Source organism: Hylobates moloch, unplaced genomic scaffold (assembly GCF_009828535.3).
Source record: "Hylobates moloch isolate HMO894 unplaced genomic scaffold, HMol_V3 SCAFFOLD_9, whole genome shotgun sequence".
Classification (NCBI taxonomy): domain Eukaryota; kingdom Metazoa; phylum Chordata; class Mammalia; order Primates; family Hylobatidae; genus Hylobates; species Hylobates moloch.
Window position 1 is genome coordinate 11,211,900 of NW_026652284.1, and position 20,167 is coordinate 11,232,066.

Genomic DNA, 20,167 nt, shown 5'->3' on the forward strand with positions numbered 1-20,167 from the left:
CAGACTGCAGAATGGCATTGGGATGAATTTTCAGACCTCACAGCAATGCCATATGTTGTTCCTGGGTGTATGTGTGGTAAAATAGAAAAGCATGGACTAGAAGGACATCTGTCAGGTTCATGACTATAGCCGCCCTAGGTGGAGGAGGGGCGTGACCCGAGGGGAATGGGACTAAGTCCCAAGTCCATTTATCTTGTGTATACGGCATCCTGGCCCCAGGAAGGCCTGTGTGCCTGCGTCATGAATGTGTCAGATTCCCAAAGGGAATGAAAAGCCAGGGCACGGGCTTGGCCCAGGCAATGGGGGCAGATGATGCAGCCTGGGCCACGCACAGGGGAGTGTATCCAGAGACCTCGGTTCCTCATCGTCCCAGACCCCCAGGTTGAACCGGCTCCTTGCTGGAGAGGACAGAGGAAAGCCCCTGTCTGGGAGTGTGCCCCAGAAGCAGAGCCTGCGATGAAAACAAGGGCACTGGGCTTTCCGGTCATTGGCCAGGAGCTGCTCAGGGAGTGGGAGAGGGTGGCTTAGATTTGCAGGCACTGTGCCCCCCTGACCGTGCAGGCAGTCGGGAGCCGGAGGGCCATCAGAGGCAGACAGAAATGGTGGAGGAGGCACCCGTGTGGCTGCCCCTTCCACACAGCGGGCTCAACAGGGAAAGCTTCTAACATACAACAAGCGCCCCAGAGCCCACTGTGAGTGAGGCCGTGTTCCAGAGGCAGGGGATGCCGGGGTGCGGGAAAAGTCACCCAGGGGCATTCCATTTAGCATGAGAGGTTCTAGGCAGGGTGACAGCTAACAAGGCCCGAGGCAGAGAGTGGCTGAGCAGAGGGTGGGAGGGGGAGAGAAGAAGACAATGAAGTCAGAAGGTGGCTGGGGTCAGATGTACAGGCTTAGCAAGTCATTCTGAGGACTCTAGCTCTGGCTGAATGAGATGGGAGCCCCTGGAGGGTGTTGGGCAGAGCCGGGCAAGGTCTGCCTTACATTCTTTTTTTTTTTTTTTTTTTTTTTGAGATGGAGTCTCGCGCTGTCGCCCAGGCTGGAGTGCAGTGGCACAATCTCAGCTCACTGCAAGGTCCGCCTCCCGGGTTGACGCCATTCTCCCTCAGCCTCCTGAGTAGCTGGGACTACAGGCACCCGCCACCATGCCCGGCTAATTTTTTGTATATTTAGTAGAGATGGGGTTTCACCATGTTAGCCAGGATGGTCTCGATCTCCTGACCTCGTGATCCGGCTGCCTCAGCCTCCCAAAGTGCTGGGATTACAGGTGTGAGCCACTGCGCCCGGCTTTTTTTTTGTTTTGTTTTGAGACAGAGTTTTGCTCTTGTTGCCCAGGCTGGAGTGCAGTGGTGCAATCTTGGCTCACTGCAGCCAGGTTCAAGCAATTCTCCCGCCTCAACCTTCCAAATAGCTGGGATAACAGGTGCCTGCCACCATGCCCGGCTAACTTTTGTATTTTTAGTAGAGATGGGGTTCACCATGTTGGCCAGGCTGCTCTTGGACTCCTGGCCTCAGGTGATCCGCCCGCCTTAGCCTCCCAAAGTGCTGGGATTAAGGCATGAGCCACTGCATCTGGCTTGCATTCTAAAACGACCATGTTGGTGGCTTGGATAGGGGTAGAGGTGGGGGTGGTGACAAGTGGTCAACTCTTGGACACTCTCTGAAGGCAGAACAGTAGGACCTGTGATGGGCTGGAATGAGGATGCAGAGACGAGCCCGGAACTGTGAGATGTGGGCCTCACTGGAAGGCTGGAGCTGCCACTAGCCAGGAGGGAGGACATGGGATGGCAGGTCCAGGATAAGGCCAGGGCTTCAGCCGTGGACAGGCTGCACTGTGCTAATGAGGCTTTCCAACTAGACATTCTCACCACCGTGCAACTTTTGAAAGGCCCGTGTCTGTAGGGACTTGGAAGTAGGGCACCCTGCAGGTTTATATAGTGTCTGACATTCTAGAGGCTGTCAACCACAGGAAGCAAATTCCTCTTGCCTCTGGTCTCCTGCTGGGGAGGGCTTGTATTAGTCTATTCTCATACTGCTAATAAAGACATATCCGAGACTGGGTAATTTATAAAGGAAAGAGGTTTAATGGACTCAAAGTTCTATATGGCTGGGAACGCCTCACCATTACTAAGGTGGGAGGCGAATGAGGAGCAAAGTCACGTCTTACATGGAGGCAGGCAAGAGATAGAGCCCTTGCAGAAGAACTCCCATTTATCAAGCCATCAGATCTCATGAGACTTATTCACCATCACCAGAACAGTATGGGGAACCACCACCATGATTCTAGTATCTCTACCTGGCCCCGGTCTTGACACATGGGGATTATTACAATTCAAGGAGAGATTTGGGTGGGGACACAGCAAAAACCATATCAGGACTGAAGTCACACTTGTCCAGTTTGCAAATCTATTTCTTGTTTTCACAAAGCTGAGCCTTCCATGTGAGGAAGCCAGAGAAATTGCCCCACGGGAGGTCACTGCCTTCTCCTGTTGGCCAGAACTGGACCAGAGCTGCAGTACCTACAGGGCCCCACCTCAGGCCGGTTCTCAGAGTCTCCAGAATGGCCTGGAAATGCCAACTCTCACACTGTGTCTCTAAACGGACTCTGGAGTCAGTGAGCCTTGGTTTAAATCCCTTATACACTCTGTAACTGGCTGTGTAAGAGACACTATCTCTTAACCTCACTGTGCCTCAGCTTCCTCATCTGAAAATGGGGACAATAATAGTGCCTGACTCGGGTATTAGCGAGGACTGAAAATGGTGAAACATCAGTGTTTAATAAATGTTAGATCTCATTATCTGTATGACTGTGTAATCATTTAGAGAGGGAAGGAGTCCAAGTGGCCTGTGACTGGTACCAGCCAGTCGAGGGCAGGAGTGACCGGGGGCCTCCCACCCTGGCTGACCTCATCGCTGCCAGACCTGCCCCCAGGTGAGTGGCACCAGAACGTTTCTCCCTTTGGACAGACAAGAAAGCTGAGGCCTGCAGCCCTTGGGACTTTTTCAGGGTCCCAGGATGAATGTACAGAGGAGGGGATAGGCGTGAGGAGTGTGGGGTACTTGGGGCCCTACAGCCCTGCCTTGGATCCAGCCCCAGCCTCCGAGGCTGTCTGGATACAGTAATGTGGTGCCCTTGTGCCTGGGAGGGGAGATGGAGAGGAGTGCGTGGGCCTGGGGCTGGTGTCCCTCTGCTCAGCTTCTATGGGGAAGGCCATGGCACAGTGGCCTGGAGCCTGGCTTTGGGCTCGGCTGCCTAGGTGTGGATCCCAGCATCATCAGCTTTGAGCTGTGCGATCTCGGGCAAGTCAATTCATCTCTGACCCAATTCTATGAACATTTCTTGAGGGCTTTCTACGAGTTTTCAAAAGATTGGAAAATTTTTCAGGAAGTAAAACAGATTTTCCTCACTAGCAACAGAGCTCAGGACCCAGTTCTCCAGGTGGTCAGGTGCTTTTGTGCACACCTCTAAGTCAGAAACTACCTATAGAGTCAACAGGTTGTCATAAAACACTGTCATATCTGAGATGAAAATTCAGTATCACAAATTTGAACTTGAAGGAAACTTAGACCTCCCCTAGCCAGGTGGTTTTAAAAATACTTTTATTTCAAGGCCAGGCGCAGTGGCTCACGCCTGTAATCCCAGCACTTTGGGAGGCCAAGGTGGGAGGATCACCTGGAGTTCAAGACCAGCCTGGTCAACATGGCGAAACCATGTCTTTACTAAAAATACAAAGACTAGCCGAGCGTGGTGGCTCGTGCCTGTGGTCCTAGCTACTCGGGAGGCTGAGGTGGGAGAATCACTTGAACACGAGAGGCAGAGGTTGCAGTGAGCTGAGATTGCGTCACTGCACTCCAGCCTGGGTGACAAAGATTGTCTCAAAAAAAAAAATATTTCAAATCCTTTGTTTAAAAGAAATATTCAATATATAAGAGGCAGCAGGTCTGATCAAGTACCCTCTCATCAATACCAGGGAACCCAGGGATCCCCAGAGCACAATGTGAAAGCTAATCTCCTAGATCTTAAATCTCCTACACACAGGCCCAGAAGGGACAGCCTTGGACAAGGGCACACGGAGACTTGATTTCAGAGCTGGAATGTGGCAATGCAGAGATCAGGATTGCCAGTGGAGTTTTAAAAGAATGAAACAGAAGTATAAATGAAAAATATGTGATTGAAATCAGAAACTCAATGCCTAGGTTAATTCATAGAATAGATTCATCTGAAGAGAGAAATTGTAGCCTGGAAGATAAATTTGAAGAAATCGCCCAGAATGCAGTAGAAAGAGACAGAAAATACAAAAAAGAAGACACAGGCCAGGCATGGTGGCTCATGCCTGTAATCCCAGCACTTTGGGAGGCCGAGGTGAGCAGATCACGAGGTCAGAAGTTCGAGACCAGCCTGGCCAAAATGGTGAAACCCCGTCTCTACTAAAAATACAGGAATTAGCTGGGCGTGGTGGCAGATGCCTGTAATCCCAGCTACTCGGGAGGCTGAGGCAGGAGAATTGCTTGAACCCCGGAGGTGGAGGTTGCAGTGAGCCCAGATCACACCACTGCACTCCAGCCTGGGTGATAGAGCAAGATTCCGTCTCTGGAAAAAAAAAAAAAAAAAGAAGACGCAAAGGATAGAGTGAGAAGGAACAATATAAATATAGCCAGAGTTCCTGAAGGAGATGATGAGACAGAAGCAACATTCAAAGAAATAATGTCAGCATATTTTCCAAAATGGAAAGACAGCAAAGCTCAGGTTCAAGAAGCTAAACAATTCCCCAACAGGATAAATAAAAAGAGGCCGGGCGCAGTGGCTCACACCTGTAATCCCAGCACTTTGGGAGGCCAAGGTAGGTGGATCACTTGAGCCCAGGAGTTGGAGACCAGCCTGGGCAACATGATGAAACCTCATCTCTACAAAAGACACAAAAATTAGCCAAGAGTAGTGCCTGTAGGCCCACCTCAGCTACTCAGGAGGCTGAGGTGGGAGGATCACCTGAGCCCAGGGAGTTCGAGACTGCAGTGAGCCGTGATGGCGCCACTGCACCCCAACCAGCCTGGATGACAGTCATTCTAACAGAACATGGTTCATTCACTTCTATACCTTCAACACCTAGAACAGTGCTGGTACCCATGGCATCCAGTTAATGCTTTATAAAAGTTGTAGAATGAATGAATGAATGAATGAATGAATGAAAGCTGCAGAACACCAAAGACAAAAATTAAGCTCCCAAAAGCAGCCAGATAGAAAAGATACTATCTCAAAAATATTGACAATTACTGGCAGCTGATGTCTCAACAGCAACAATAGAAGTCAGAAGACAGTGAAATGATATCTTCAAAGTGGTGAGAAAAATAACTGTCAACCTAAAATTATGCACCTGTGAGTTATCTTTCAGGGATGAGGGTAAAATAAAGATACTGAGAAAAATACAGTTGAGTTTATCACCCATAGATGTTTGATATAGAAACATCTGAAGAATCTTTTGATGGCACATGGAATTTTTCTCAGAAGAAAGATCTGAGATGCACAAAGGAAATAGTAAACGTGGTTTAGTCTCCAAGACAATAATATGTAATTCAGGATGATCTGACCAGAAACAGAGTGTGCTGAAGCCCTTTATTTTGACCTAAAAGGAGATTAAATACTGGCAATTAACTTTAGATTTTGTTAAATATACATATTAAAATATCTTGGAGCTGGGCACAGTGGCTCACGCCTGTAATCCCAGCACTTTCGGAGACTGAGGTGGGCAGATCCCCTGAGGTCAGGAGTTCAAGACCAGCCTGGCCAACATGGCAAAGCCCAGTTTCTACTAAAAGTACAAAAATTAGCCGGGCATGGTGGCAGGTGTCTGTAATCCCAGCTACTAAGGAGGCTGAGGCATGAGAATTGCTTGAACCCAGGAGGCAGAAGTTGTGGTGAGCCAAGATTGCACCACTGCACTCCAGCCTGGGGGATACAGCAAGACTCTGTCTCTAAATATGTGTGTCTGTGTGTGTGTGTGTGTGTGTGTGTGTGTGTGTGTGTGTGTGTGTGTAGGAAAACCATAGAAAGAATAGATATGAAATGTGCAGTTTCCAAGCCAGTGAGGAGCAGGGGGGACCTGAAGAAAAAGAAAACCTTGATCAATTCTTAAAAATGCAAGAAAGGAGGCTGGGTGCGGTGGCTCATGCCTGTAATCCCAGCACTTTGGGAGGCTGAGGCAGGCGGATCACAAGGTCAGGAGATCGAGACCATCCTGGCTAACACGGTGAAACCCCGTGTCTACTAAAAAATACAAAAAAAATTAGGCGAGTGTGGTGGCCGGCGCCTGTAGTCCCAGCTACTCAGGAGGCTGAGGCAGGAGAATAGCATGAACCTGGGAGGCGGAGCTTGCAGTGACCTGAGATGGCACCACTGCACTCCAGCCTGGGCGACAGAGAGAGACTCCATCTCCAAAAAAAAAAAAAAAAAAAAAAAAATGCAAGAAAGGAGAAAGATGAAAACTCTGGCTACTAGCAAGCACAAAAATAAGACGGTTAAAACAAATATGTCAAAATCATACATTTGTAAATGAATTAAACTCAAGATACAGGATTGTCAGATCAGATTTTTTAAAATTCCAGCTATATTGTGTTTACAAATGACAAACCTAAAATTATGGACGTGGGAAGGCTGAAGGTAGAAGGATGAAAAAGTTATACCAGGCAAATCGGGACCAAAGTGGAACTGGTGGTACTAAATTAATATCCCACAAATTTGACTTTAAGGAAAAAAATTTTACTACAGATAAAAGAGAGTCAAAACCTAAAGAACAGGCCAGATTCGGTGGCTCACCCCTGTAATCCCAGTACTTTGGGAGGCCAAGGCTGATGGATCACCTGGGGTCAGGAGTTCAAGACCAGCCTGGCCAATATGGTGAAACCCCGTCTCTACGAAAAATACAAAAAATTAGCTGGGTATGGTGGCGCACACCTGTAATCCCAGCTACTCGGGAGACTGAGGCAGGAGAATCACTTGAACCCAGGAGGTGGAGGTTCCAGTGAGCCAAGGTTGCACCACTGCACTTCAGCCTGGGCAACAAGAGTGAAACTCCTTCTCAAAAAATAAATAGGCTGGGCTCAGTGGCTCATGCCTGTAATCCCAGCACTTTGGGAGGCCGAGGCAGGTGGATCACTTGAGGTCAGGAGTTCGAGACCAGCCTGGACAACATGGTGAAACCCGTCTCTACTAAAAATACAAAAATTTGTTGAGCGTGATGGTGAACACCTGTAATCCCAGCTACTCGGGAAGCTGAGGCACGAGAATTGCTTGAACCCGGGAGGCAGAGGTTGCAGTGAGCCGAGATCGTGCCACTGTACTCCAGCCTAGGCGACAGAGTGAGACTCCATCTCAGAAATAAGTAAATAAAAACATAACCACAATACCACTCTCACACCTAAAAAATAATGAAACAACTGTTCCTTAATACTCACGAATATCTGGCCAGTATTCACATTTGCAAGTATATATTGTATTAGAGTTTGCAATAAGGTCCTTGTATGGCAGTTGGTTGATAAGTCATTCAAGTCTTTTTATTTTTAATTAAAAAAAAATTAGAGACAGGATCTTACTGTGTCACCCAGGCTGGAGTGCAGTGGTGCAATCATGGCTCACTGTAGCCTCAGATTCCTAGGCTCAAGCGATCCTCTCACCTCTGCCCCCAAGTAGCTGGGACTATAGGTGCGTACCACCACACCTGGCTAATTTTTAAATTTTTTGTAGAGATTTAATTTTTTGCCATGTTGCTCAGGCTGGCCTCGAACTCCTGGACTCAAGCAATTCGAATTGCCCACCTTGGCCTCACAAAGTGCTGAGGTTACAGGTGTGAGCTACCATGCCTGGCGAATTTTAAAAATTTTTGGTAGAGACAGAGTCCCACTGGTGAGCCATGATCGCACCACTGCACTCCAGCCTGGGCTCAAGCAGTCCTCCCACCTTGGCTTCCCTGAGTGCTGGGATTACAGGTGTGAGCCACCAGGCCCGGCCTGTTAAAATCTTTATAAACTATAGGCTCCCCTTCATTTTTCTTTCATTGCACGTTATTTGTTGAAGAAACCAACTTGCTTGTCTGCTAGTTTCCCACTGTCTGCGTTTTGCTGACTACATCCCCCTGGGTGTAGTTTTCCGTGAGAATTTTTAGTGCAGGAAGCTGACCTAGACCAAGGTTCAGTGGCGATGTGAAGGATGAAGAGTTGCCTGGTGGAGGAAGGTCAGAGAAGGGTAGTGTTCAGAGGCCTCTGGCCAGGAGTGTAAGATCCTGAGGCGTAGCAGAGCCGAATTGGACCCTTGTTAGTACAGGGGTGCTGAGGGTAGTTGAAGATGAGATTGGAAAAATCTGTGGGGGCCAGATCAGCACCTTGTTGGCCGTGGGGAGGGGTTGAAATTTGATGGTAGAGCAAGGAGGCTACCGCTGGAGGATTAGCAGGTGACTATGATGATTTGATTTGAGATTGGAAAAACACCACTGGGTTACTGAATAGGAAATGACTGGAAGAGGCCGAGAGTGGATGCAGGGAGGCCAGGTCAGAGGCTGCTGAGGCCCCCATGCTGCCAGAGGTGATAGTGTCATGGCCTGAGCAGGTGACATGCAATGCATCTTCAAAGCAGCCCCATTTTACAGATGAGAAAATGGAGGCTTGGTCGGACGCAGTGGCTCAAGCCTGTAATCCCAGCACTTTGGGAGGCCAAGGCGGCTGGATCACTTGAAGTCAGGAGTTCAAGACCAGCCTGGCCAACGTGGAGAAACCCCCATCTCTACCAAAAATACAAAAAAAAAAAAAAAAAAAAAATTAGCCAGGCATGGTGGTGCATGCTTGTAATCCTAGCTACTCTGGAGGCTGATGCAGGAGAATCGCTTGAACCCAGGAGGCGGAGGTTGCAGTGACCAGAGATCGCACCATTGCACTCCAGCCTGGGCGAAAAGAGCGAAACTCCGTCTACAAACAACAACAAAACACGGAGGCTCAGAGAGATGAAGTGGCTTACCCAAGGCCTGGGTAGTGTGTCTGGCAACGGCAGGCAGTTGGAGCCGCAGTCATCAGACTTTGCAATTGACATGGGTACTTTCCCTCTGTTCTCCCAGGTGCTTTGGGGCCTGGCAGCAGTTCGTGCAAAGAGGGTCCCGGTACCGAGACCACCTGGCTGACTGCCGGACGGGGACCCTGAGGAAATGCCTGGAACAGTGGGTGCGGATGAAGCAGCTCCGGGAATCAGATGGGGCAAAGGTGACCCAGCTGTCCCTCTGCCGGCAGAAAGCAGGTGAGCTAGTGTTGGCTTCCGCCCCAGCAAACTGTGTCACTTAAGCCCCTTCTTCAGTGGTCCCCAGTTGAATATGTGAATTCTTGTGGGAGGTGATAGAACTGGGGCTTTCTAGGAGGGCAGCCTGTAGGCCTGGGAGGGTGCAGGAGGGGTCCCAGAGTGGGCAGGCCCTGGCTGAGCCACATCCCTATGTCCCATCATGAGCTGCTGTGGGTGAGAGACTTGGTTCTGCTCCTCCCACTGCAGGCGCTCTCGGTGCTGGTTATCCCAGATCCCGCCCGTAAGGGATGTGGGCCCTGCTCTTGGGAAGCTCCTGGTGTGATGGGGGACACGCACCCTAACCCCCACCCCAAAACTTAACTGGGGGCCCGGTGTAGTGGCTCACGCCTGTAATCCCAGCACTTTGGGAGGCCGAGGAGAGTGGATCACCCGAGGTCAGGAGTTCGAGACCAACCTGGCCAACATGGTGAAACCCTGTGTCTACTAAAAAATACAAAACTTAGCCAGGTGTGGTGGCGCGTGCCTGTAATTCCAGCTACTCGGGAGGCTAAAGCACAAGGATCGCTTGAACTCAGGAGGCGGAGGTTGCAGTGAACTGAGATCATGCCATTGCATTCCAGCCTGGGCGACAAGGGCAAAACCCTGTCTCAAAACAACAACAACAACAACAACAACAACAACAAAAAACACTTAACTGGGGAAGATAGGATCTTTGAGGTGACCTGGAGGGGAAGGCTTGGAAGCAGTGGGATGGGACAAGAGGGGAGAGCTCCCAAGAGGGGCCCGAGGCAGCAGCTATCAATGGCTGTGGGCAGAGTGAGGTCAGTGGGGAGGCAGCTGACTGGACTCTTGACGGTTTCTCAGGACGTGAGGCTCTCTACACCACAGGCCCTGGAGCCTGTGGCCTGGGTACAGTGGGCCAGGCCCAGGGGCTGCAGGAACAAGGCCGGGGCTCCCTGCAGGATGCCTGCCGGACACTGGACCTCTGCCGGGCGCTGCTGCTGTGGAAGACGCGGCTTTTCCAGCGCCAGTGGGCCAAGTAGGTGTCTTCGAGCTTGTGACCTGGGGTTGGGTCTGGGGGCTGTGGGGTGGGCACGTGAGCAGTGCTCAGCACCAGGAAGAATGTGGGAGGAATATCCCACAGGGCAATAACTGCATCCCACACCTCCCCGTGGTCCTGCACAGGGCCTGGCACACTGCGGTGCCCAGCCGATGTCAGGCCCTGGGAGGTGGCCTAGGGACACTGGAACAGTGATTGAGCAGAGGGCCACTGGGGACCAGGGGGCTGCCAGAGACGCAGACATGGAGCTCTACAGGGGTGGCCGGAACCCTAGTGAATGCCCGTCTCCCTGCCAAGTGTAAGTCCCTGGTGGCAGGAACCATGTCTGTCTGGCTGTCACCGCTGGCTCCCAGCTCCCTGCAGGTGCCTGGCACGTTGCAGGCACAGAATAAATAATGTAAAGGCACAAGGGCAGGAGCCAGGGATCAAGCTCTTATCTCCTCTCCCATTGGCCTCATTACACAACTAGAGAAACTGAGGCTCAGAGGGCTGGAGCAGCTTGCTGTAAATCCCAGTGGGAGTCAGGAGCAAAAAGGTCCTGTGGTGAGACCTTGGTGCTGCCCCCACACAAGATGATCACTGCTGGAATTCAGAGCCCAGACGAAGGCTGTAGGTGAGGGGAGGGTGTCGATCAGAAGCCAGCTTCCCCTAGGGGATGTCAGGAGGAATGGAAGCCAGCAGTTGCAGGGTTAAGAATTCTGTCCTTGGCTGGGCGCGGTGGCTCACACCTGTAATCCCAGCACTTTAAGAGGCCGAGGCCAGTGGATCACCTGAGGTCAGGAGTTCGAGACCAGCCTAGTGAACATGGCGAAACCAGTCTTTTTTTTTTTTTTTGACACGGTCTCGCTCTGTTGCCCAGGCATGCAGTGGTGCAATCTTGGCTCACTGCAACCTCTGCCCCCTGGGTTCAAGCAATTCTCCTGCCTCAGCTCCCCTAGTAGCTGGGATTACAGGCACCTGCCACCACGCCTGGCTAATTTTTGTATTTTTAGTAGAGATGGGGTATCACCATGTTGGCCAGGCTGGTCTCAAACTCCTGACCTCAAGTGATCAACTCGCCTCGGCCTTCCAAAGTGCTGGGATTAAAAGCGTGAGCAACCGCACCCGGCCCCAACCAGTCTTTTTATAACCTGATATCAGAAGTGACATCCCATTGCTTCTGCTAAATTATGTCTGTTAGAAGCAAATTAACAAACCCAGCCCATATTCAAGGCGGGGCATTGCCCAGGACACGAAACAGGATGCTATCTTGGAGGCTGCCCACTATACCAACACATCGCATTAATGGGCTGGCAGGCAGGGCTGTGGTGGTTCTGGAAAGTCACGTCCTGTCCGCTGGAGACAGCTACTTATGCAGCCCAATCATTCCCCGGCAGGAACACTGAGCCAGTGTTTCCAGAACTTCTAGTTTTTACAGAAAAATTGAAAATTAGATTTTTGGGCCGGGTGCGGTGGCTCACGCCTGTAATCCCAGCACTTTGGGAGGCGGAGGCTGACGGATCACAAGGTCAGGAGAACGAGACCATCCTGACTAACATGGTGAAAGCCCGTCTCTCCTAAAATACACAAAATTAGCTGGGCGTGGTAGTGTGCGCCTGTAGCCCCAGCTACTTGGGAGGCTGAGGCAGGAGAATGGCGTGAACTCGGGAGGCAGAGGTTGCAGTGAGCCGAGATCAGGCCACTGCACTCCAACTCCAGCCTGGGCAACGGAGTGAGACTCTGTCTCAAAAAAAAAAAAAAAGAAAAAAATTAGATTTTTACCTGAATTCTCCAGATTCGAAAACATTGTGGCGAAATTAACAAACAAAAACAAACCCAACAACTCTAAGAGCTGGGCTGGTCTGGTCACCAGCAGGACACCTGTAATAGAGGCTTTTTAACCCAGACAGTCAGGGCGGCCTCCTCTGTTCCCGCCTGGTAGGGGGCGAAGGGCTGGCTGAGCAGAGGCCCATGGGGAGAGGCTGGGGTGAGCACCCAGTGGCTCTTCAGCATCTCTCTGGCCCCAGGGCAGCAGTTCCTGCATGAAAAGTGCCAGACATGGGTGCAGGTCCACCTCCAGGGCCTGCAGAAGGCGGTGTTCCGGAGCTGGCGCAGGCAGCAGCTCGTCAGAGACGCACAGTGACCCGGCCAGAGCAGCTACTACGGCAGAGGTGGGTGGGCCTGGGGGTGTGAGGGTGTTGGTCCTCCCCACCCAAGGAATAGCAAGGAGAGCACCCAGGGAGTGGGAAGCTCAGACGGTGGCCCAGATAGGAGGCCTATGGCCTGGGAAAAAAGGGGCATGAAGGGAGATCCTAGCCTGGAAACAGAGGGCCATGACCACTGACACCTTATTATCTATTTTGGGAGTGGTGGCAAACCCCAACCCTAACCTGTGGCCCCAACAAGCCCCGGGAATCCAGCTCCTGTCCAGGTCAGTTCTTTGGTTTTAGAGGATATGATTAAGATGGGAGAAATCAGCTGGAACAGTGGATCATACCTATAATTCCAGCACTTTGGGAGGCCGAGGCAAGTGGATCACTTGAGGTCAGGAGTTCGAGACCAGCCTGGCCAACATGGTGAAACCCCATCTCTACTAAAAATATGAAAAATTAGATGGGCACGGTGGCAGGTGCCTGTAGTCCCAGCTACTTGGGCTCAGGCGGGAGAATCACTTGAATCCAGGAGGCAGAGGTTGCAGTGAGCCAAGATTGTGCCACTGCACTCTAACCTGGGCGACAGAGTGAGACTCTGTCTCAAAAAAAAAGGAGAAGGAGAAATCCACTCCTCAGAAATCTACCATAACGCCCATTGTGAGGAGTTATAGCAAGGAGAATTCTGCTGTACACTGTCGCTAAGAGAAGAGAGTGAAGTCTTCATTTAAGTAAAGATGTTCTAGTGGAACATAGATACAGTTCATGAATGCATATTGTAAAACCAAGCAGAGGGACACAGAATGGCTCCTCCCACAGCTCAGTACAAATTTGCGAATGTTCAGTGTCCCCATAGGGGCAGTGAACTGTTGGCTAGAGAATGGCTGACGTCTGTGTTTTTGCATCTGAGGGTGTAGATGGCTTTTTTTTTTTTTTTTTTTTTTTGAGACAGAGTTTCGCTCTTGTTGCCCAGGCTGGAGTGCAATGGCGTGATCTCGGCTCACCACAACCTCTGCCTCCCAGGTTCAAGCGATTCTCCTGCCTCAGCCTCCTGAGTAGCTGGGATTACAGGCATTTGGCACCACGCCTGGCTAATTTTGTATTTTTAGTAGAGACGGGGTTTCTCCGTGTTGGTCAGGCTGGTCTCAAACTCCCGACCTCAGGTGATCCACCCGTCTCTGCCTCCAAAAGTGCTGGGATTACAGGTGTGAGCCACTGTGCCCGGCCATAGATGGTTTTTTTCTTGGCTTCTCAGTGAGTGAGAGATGGTGTTCCTCTCCCTCACCAACCACCTAGGCATGTGATGGGAGGCAGGGCATGGCTGATGTGGGACTTGAACCCATACTGCTGGTTCCCATCCCCTCGAAGGGCAGCCCCTGCCCTCTGAAGCTGAGGTTCCAAGATGGAAAGCCAGTGCTTTCACCTGTTACTGGTCGTTTACTGTTTTGTGGGAGATTTGCAGGTGTAACTTTGAATAAATGTGACTTTTGACTCTGAGAATGAGACAAGGCCTCCCATGCATCTATTTTTGTTTTGTTTTGTTTTGTTTTTTTGAGATGGAGTTTTGCTCTTGTCACCCAGGCTGGAGTGCAGTTGCGCGATCTCGGCTTACTGCAACCTCTGCCTCCTGGGTTCAGGCAATTCTTCTGCCTCAGCCTCCCAGGTAGCTGGGATTGCAGGTGCCCACCACCACGCCTGGCTCATTTTTGTATTTTTAGTAGAGACAGGGTTTCACCATGTTGGTCAGGCTGGTCTCAAACTGGCTTCAGGTGATCCACTCACCTTGGCCTCCCAAAGTGCTGGGATTACAAGCATGAGCCACCACACCTGGCCCAATGCATCTGTTTTGCAGCTACTTCCAGGCCTGGTGTGAAGTTGTAAGAGACACGGGGGTGCCCCGGGCCCAGCATCAAGCCTTTCAGGATGGCCTGAAGAGAAGGGCACTGGGGGCCGTGTTTGCCACATGGCGGGAAGCCCAGGAAGCGGCAGCTGGGGCACAGGAGCAGCGTGTGGCCCAGGCCTCCCTTGCCTGCTGGAGAAGCTGCGGGCAGCAAGGCCAGGAAGATGGGCAGCAGAAGAAGGCCCGGGCCCCGCAGCCCTTCCCAGCATGGCCAGTGGCCCCGGGCATGCACCGTGGGGCCCAGCAGCAGGCAGGAGCGAGCGCTGGGGCCCAGGCAGCCCAGTGCTGGACTCGGTGCTGGGCTCTGTGGGTGCGTGAGTCCTGTCAGGGCCAGGTCAGCCGAGCCCATGCTTCCTGGAAGCCGCGAGCCTGGTGAGTGCCGTGGTCTAAGCGCAGCCCCACTCTGTGCTTCCAGCTCAGGCCTCAAGCCTGTTTTTGGCAGGGGTAGAGCGTAATTCGTGGCTGGGTGGCAGGGCAAAGGCTCAAGAGGGTGGTTGGGGGTGACAGGGAGAGGCCGCCCTGGCCATCTAGTCCTGGGCCACATCCTGGCACCACCTCTTGCTGTGTGTCCCCTCCTTGGGGAAGTCTCTAATGGTCCTGCCTTGCAGTCACCAGCACAGCTAGCCACTCAGCAAGCGCCATAAACGCGCTCTTGCCAGGGAAGCACTGGCAGGACTGTCCCCTCTCTCCCTAAACCGGATGCTTGTTCCCGTCTGTGATTTTCTCCTTCCAGGCCGCTCTCCATCCTGTTTACCCAGATTCTCCCTCCAGAAGAGGGAGTGTGGGAGGTGGGTGGGCCCCAGCATGGGGCTTGGCCTGGAGGGCCCCCTCCCGCAGGGCACTGGGAGGGCTCCCTGCAGAGAGTCCTAGCCCTGATGGCCCTGGCTGCAGACTCCTCCCTCTCCCGCAGGGTCCTAGAGGCCTCCGCGCAGTCGGCGGCGCGCGGCGGTGTCCAGCGAGCCATCGTCACCCAGCTCCGGCAGGCTGAGCTCAGGCGCTTCCTGCGGACGGCGCAGCTCAGGGTGCGGCTGGGACTGCGGGCCGAGGCCCCAGGGGCCAGCAAGGTACGCCCCAAGCCCCAGGCTGACCTCACGCTCTGGCCCCGGATGGCCAGCAGGGGGAGCCTGCTGCTGGACGCCCCAGCCCCTTGGAAGCAGGTGAAGGGAGCCTAGGCAGGACGGGAGGTCCAAAAATGACCCTCGGACCACCGGCCTTAGAATCAGCTTGATTCAGCCCGTGGTGGCAGCATGGCTGGATGCCTCCCCAGGGGCCCAGCAGCCTTGTACACACCACCTCTCCCCAGTTCTCAGTCACCCTCTGACAAGCAACTCTGAATCCATCAGCAAAGATGAACCCGGCGCCTCTCGAGTGCCAGCCCACTGCAGGTCCGGCCGCAAAGACCAGCGTGCTGGGTCACAGCCTGTTAGGGAGACACTGAAATGCATGCTTTCTCACAGTGCAGTCGAGGATCAGGATAGGTACACGAGGACAGTAGCATTTTTTTGTCAAGTTTTTTTATTTTTGAGACAGAGTCTGGTTCAATTGCCCAGGCTGAAGCAGAGGTGTGATCTCAGCTCACTGCAACCTCCGCCTCCTGGATTCAAGCGATCCTCCCGCCTCAGCTTCCTGAGTAGCTGGGACTACAGGTGCACGCCACCACGCCTGGCTAATTTTTGTATTTTTAGTAGAGACGGGGTTTCACCATATTGCCCAAGCTGGTCTCGAACTCCTGAACTCAAGTGATCCTCCCACCTCAACTTCCCAAAGTGCTGGAATTACAGGTGTGAGCCACTGCGCCAGGCCAAGTTTTTTTTTTTTTTTTTTCTTATTGGAAAAGTGAAATATGCTTATTACAGAAAAGTCAGAAAATATAAAGTAGAAAAATACCAAAATTTCTTTCATAATTCTCTCTACCCAGAGGCATCGGTCAGTCCCTCTCCAGACCAGAAGCAGTTAGTTCTGACACCAACAAATGGTGATAAGAGGTTGATGGCCTAGCAAGAGGGAAGAAGCCACCACCAAACCAAACACAAAAAATGACACTGCACAGCAGTCTGGGGACATATCCTTGAAGGACACAGCCCCAAAGATACTGGCAGGTGAGGTAGTGTCCCTAAGATCAACAGGCATCATCATGAATCCTATTTCAGAATGCCACAAAGAATACATTTTAGAAAAGATTCTCAGAGAAAAAGCTAAGGTGATTTTTTTTTTTCAGTCTTTTTTTATTTTCAGACAGTGTCTCACTCTGTCACCCAGGCCAGAGTGCAGTGGTACAATCACAGCTCACTGCAGCCTCAACCTCCAGGGCTCAAATGATCCTCCCACCTCAGCCGCCTGAGTAGCTGAGACTACAGGCGTGTGCCACCACACCCGGCTAATTTTATTTATTTTTGTAGAAATGGGGTCTCACTGTGTTGCCAGGGCTTGTCTCGAACTCCTGGGCTCAAGCGATCTACCTGTCTTGGCCTCCCCAAGCACTGGGCAGGCCCATTACACCATGAGCCACCACACCTGCTGGTTTTTGTTTTTTAAATGGAATTGAAAGGAACTAGCCTTGGCTAGTTGCAGAATTCACACATATGGGGCTATGGCAACAGCAGATTCTGGAATCTCAGGGTCTTTTCTTTCTAGACAAGTTACAGGGCAATTGCTTTTCACAGCACTTTTATATTTCTATTCCATTCTTGTCAGTAAAGACAAGGATCCCATATGCTGATGAAGAAACTGAGGCCTCTAGAAACTAAACGCTGGGAATGGCACCTAGGGTGCTTAATTCCAGGGCCCCCTTTTTTCTGCCACAGGCACACATGCCTCAGCAGCCCCTTTGGAGAGCCCCCTCTCTGTAGAGTACTAGCCGGGGACTTGGACTCTGGAGTCAGACCACTTCCGAGGCCTCAGACAAGTAACTCAGCTTTGAAATGTTTTAAGCAGGGAGAGAAATACCCCACTCCCGGGGCTGTGCTCCAGACAATGAGGACTATTATGGCCCCACCCCATTGTTGGAATGTCTTCAGCCACATGGGGGAAGGGGTGGAAGAAAAGGCCGGGATGTGTCCTGCCAGCCAGAGCAGCAAAGAAATCCCAGCGGGGCCCCAGGAGGTCGAAGCCCATGGGGTTCAGGTGCTCCTCTGGCTGTTCCTTCAGACCTGCAGCTGCTGGACACAGGCCACAGAGCTGGTGCCCCCCTCGCCATCACTGCAGTGCAGCCTGGGTGGACAGAGGAAGAAGCCAAGGGGAACGGCCTGGGCTCAGAGTAAGGAGACCTTGCCCCAGGGGACAAACGGTGTCTGAAGTGCGGGGATGAAGCGGTCTCCAGTCCTCAGGTGCCTGGAAATCAGCTCCTTGAGACACCGTCTTACAGGTATTGACCATTCTCCCCATCCATTCCCTCTTGGGAATGTTTCAGCTGTTCTGAGAAAACACTTTGCATTCCTGCCCCGCCCCTGTGATTTCTCTTTGGGCGGCAGCCCGGAGAGGCTGGGGGCCTGGGGAGATGGGGGCAGGGCACAAGGCTGAGCTCAGCACCTTCGTCCACCCTCCTCACTGTACTCAACTCCTAGCGGGCACTAAGAGCAGCTGCCTTCCCGGACCCACATTAACCTCTTTTGACTCAACTCCCCTTTCCAGGGTGCAGAGAACATTCCCTCTGCCCTGCCTTCCAGCTCTGGCTGCAGTGGCCTGGACAGAGTAGCTGGGTCCCAGGCCTGCCCCTGGACAAGGGACCAGGGACCAAGAGGGCACTCCGGCCCTGAGCCCAGAGCCCTCAAAGCCCAAAGCGAGGCCCATAAAAGGAGGCCAGGGTGAGAGGAGCTGTGTGTGCAGTTTGGTGGGTCCGAGGGATGGGGGCAAGGGCTGAGGGGCTTGCCTGAGCCATGGCTACAGCTGGGCCCTCTCTGGTCAGTGCTCGTTCCTGCAGGATCCTGGAAAAGCAGGCCCAGGCCCAGGCCCATGGCTCTGCCCTCCTTCTGGCCCTGAAGGGTCACGATGCTCTGGCCATCAGGAGGAAGTACCTGCAGCACTGGTGCCTTGAGGCACTGCTTCACGGGCTGCGGGGTTCCCAGCGGGCCAGGTGCCTGGCAGCGGCATGGCAGCACTGGGTGGATGCCCAAGGGGCAGAGCAGCTGGCACGGACCCTGGTGAGTGGGCCCGCCCCTCTCCACACTGACCATCTCCCATTTCACCTCATACTCAACCCTAACCCCTCTCAAAAGTATGGCCCTTGGACCTACTAACTCCAAAACCTTGGGGGACAGGCCCAGGAATCTGCATTGTTAATACTCCTCAGATGACACCCCCTTGCCATAGCCCTTTCACTTTGGTGCCGCAGAGGTGTGGGGGGAGAAAGGCAGAAGGGCTGGGGACTGCAGGGGAGCGTGAGCACAAGAGGCCTTCTCTGCCAACTGTCCCCAAAGCTCAGGGAGTGGCACCTGAGATCGGCCTGGCGGACATGGTGGCAGCGGATCCTGCGACTGCGAGCAGCTCAGCAGTTACAGCAGCAGGAAGATGGCTGGGTCCTTTCCCAGGTACTGCCCTCTTCCTTGCACTCCACCCAGCCAGCCTTCCAGAAGCCTGTGCCACAGCTGGGCACCGCGGAGCTGAGGTTTCCCTGCTTGCCAGCCCCAGGGCCCCTTCGTTTTCAGGGGAGGGGGTCAGTTCCATTACAGAACACACAGGCTGGATGCTGGAGCCCTTGATTTGATTTGTGGCCCCAGCTCAGGCCAGGCCCACCTGGTCCCTCAGTTTGGGAAGAAGGCGTGGCTGCCACTCACTAGCCCATGGAGGGCCTGGGTCCTGAGCGCCCCCTCCCTCATTTGCTCTGCTCTGAGTACAGCTTCCCAGCTCACCATTAGATCTATTCTGAGCTTGTGCATTTCGCCTGGGCAAGACTGGCTGGCTGCTTGGGGCAGCAGGAGGGGCCCTGGGGACAAAAGGAGCTGGGCACAGGGGCTGCTCTAGCAGGCACAGCACAGACCCCGGAGAGAGCCTACAATAGCATTTCCTCCCCTCCCCGGTTCCAGGCCTTTAAGAAGTGGCACCAACGCCTGGCAGCCAGGAGCCCAAGGAGAGGCGCTGCCAGTAGCCTGAGACCCTGGAGCAAGCCAGGCCCCAAGGGCCCCGAGAATGGACAGGAAGCCACCAGAGCCCCACGGGGTTGGGGGCTTGGGGCAGCGCACGGGCCCAGCTGCAGCTGTGACTTGTTCCCATAGAATAAAAAGCAGAACTGAACTCAGCCTTCCCAGGGAAGGAACCATGCCCCACACATCCAGGGAGTGATGACAGAGGGGATAGCTCGAAGAGCTCTGAAGGACAATAAAACCCACTCCTCAGTCCTAGCTGCTTCTTTCAGTCTCTCCTAGTGGCTGCCCCTCTGCCCCAGCCAGTGAGGCTAGGGAGGGATTAAAGAGGACATCCCACAATTGCGTCCATCCCCTTGGCCACCAGGCTGCTCTGGGCCCACCGCACCCCACCCAGCCTGCTGGGATCCAGGACACAAAACAGCCCATCTGCACCTGCCAGTCACTGCCCCCAGGCCATGGGGCTTGCAGGTGACTCCTGGGGAGCCATGCCAGGCAGATAACCTCTGGGACAGGACGAGGGGATGAGGAGGGCAGCTGGCAGGACAAGGGCCTACCTGAAAAATACACCAGGAAGCTGGGCTGCTGCACAGGCCCAGGCAGATCTGCGGCCCCTGTGCTGGAGAATCTCATCTTGGCCTCTGACAGGGAATGGGGCAGCATCAGGCCTCCACCTCCAGGCAAAAGGGGAAGGCCACGAGCTCCACCAAGCACAAGGGTTCAGACTGC

At 53.1% G+C, this 20,167-nt stretch overlaps 1 protein-coding gene across 1 annotated transcript; it reads left to right on the plus strand.

Moving 5' to 3' along the window:
• Positions 1–1,683: 1,683 nt before the first annotated feature.
• On the plus strand, positions 1,684–19,625 carry CUNH1orf167 (chromosome unknown C1orf167 homolog). Its single transcript, XM_058444413.1, is given in 15 exon segments — positions 1,684–1,721; positions 9,096–9,271; positions 10,136–10,310; positions 10,553–10,629; positions 12,338–12,418; positions 12,421–12,481; positions 14,313–14,732; positions 15,271–15,424; positions 17,508–17,616; positions 17,991–18,072; positions 18,074–18,163; positions 18,265–18,350; positions 18,353–18,499; positions 18,776–18,869; positions 19,381–19,625. Coding segments are annotated over 15 exon segments (1,980 nt in total). The 3' UTR covers positions 19,571–19,625.
• Positions 19,626–20,167: the final 542 nt, after the last annotated feature.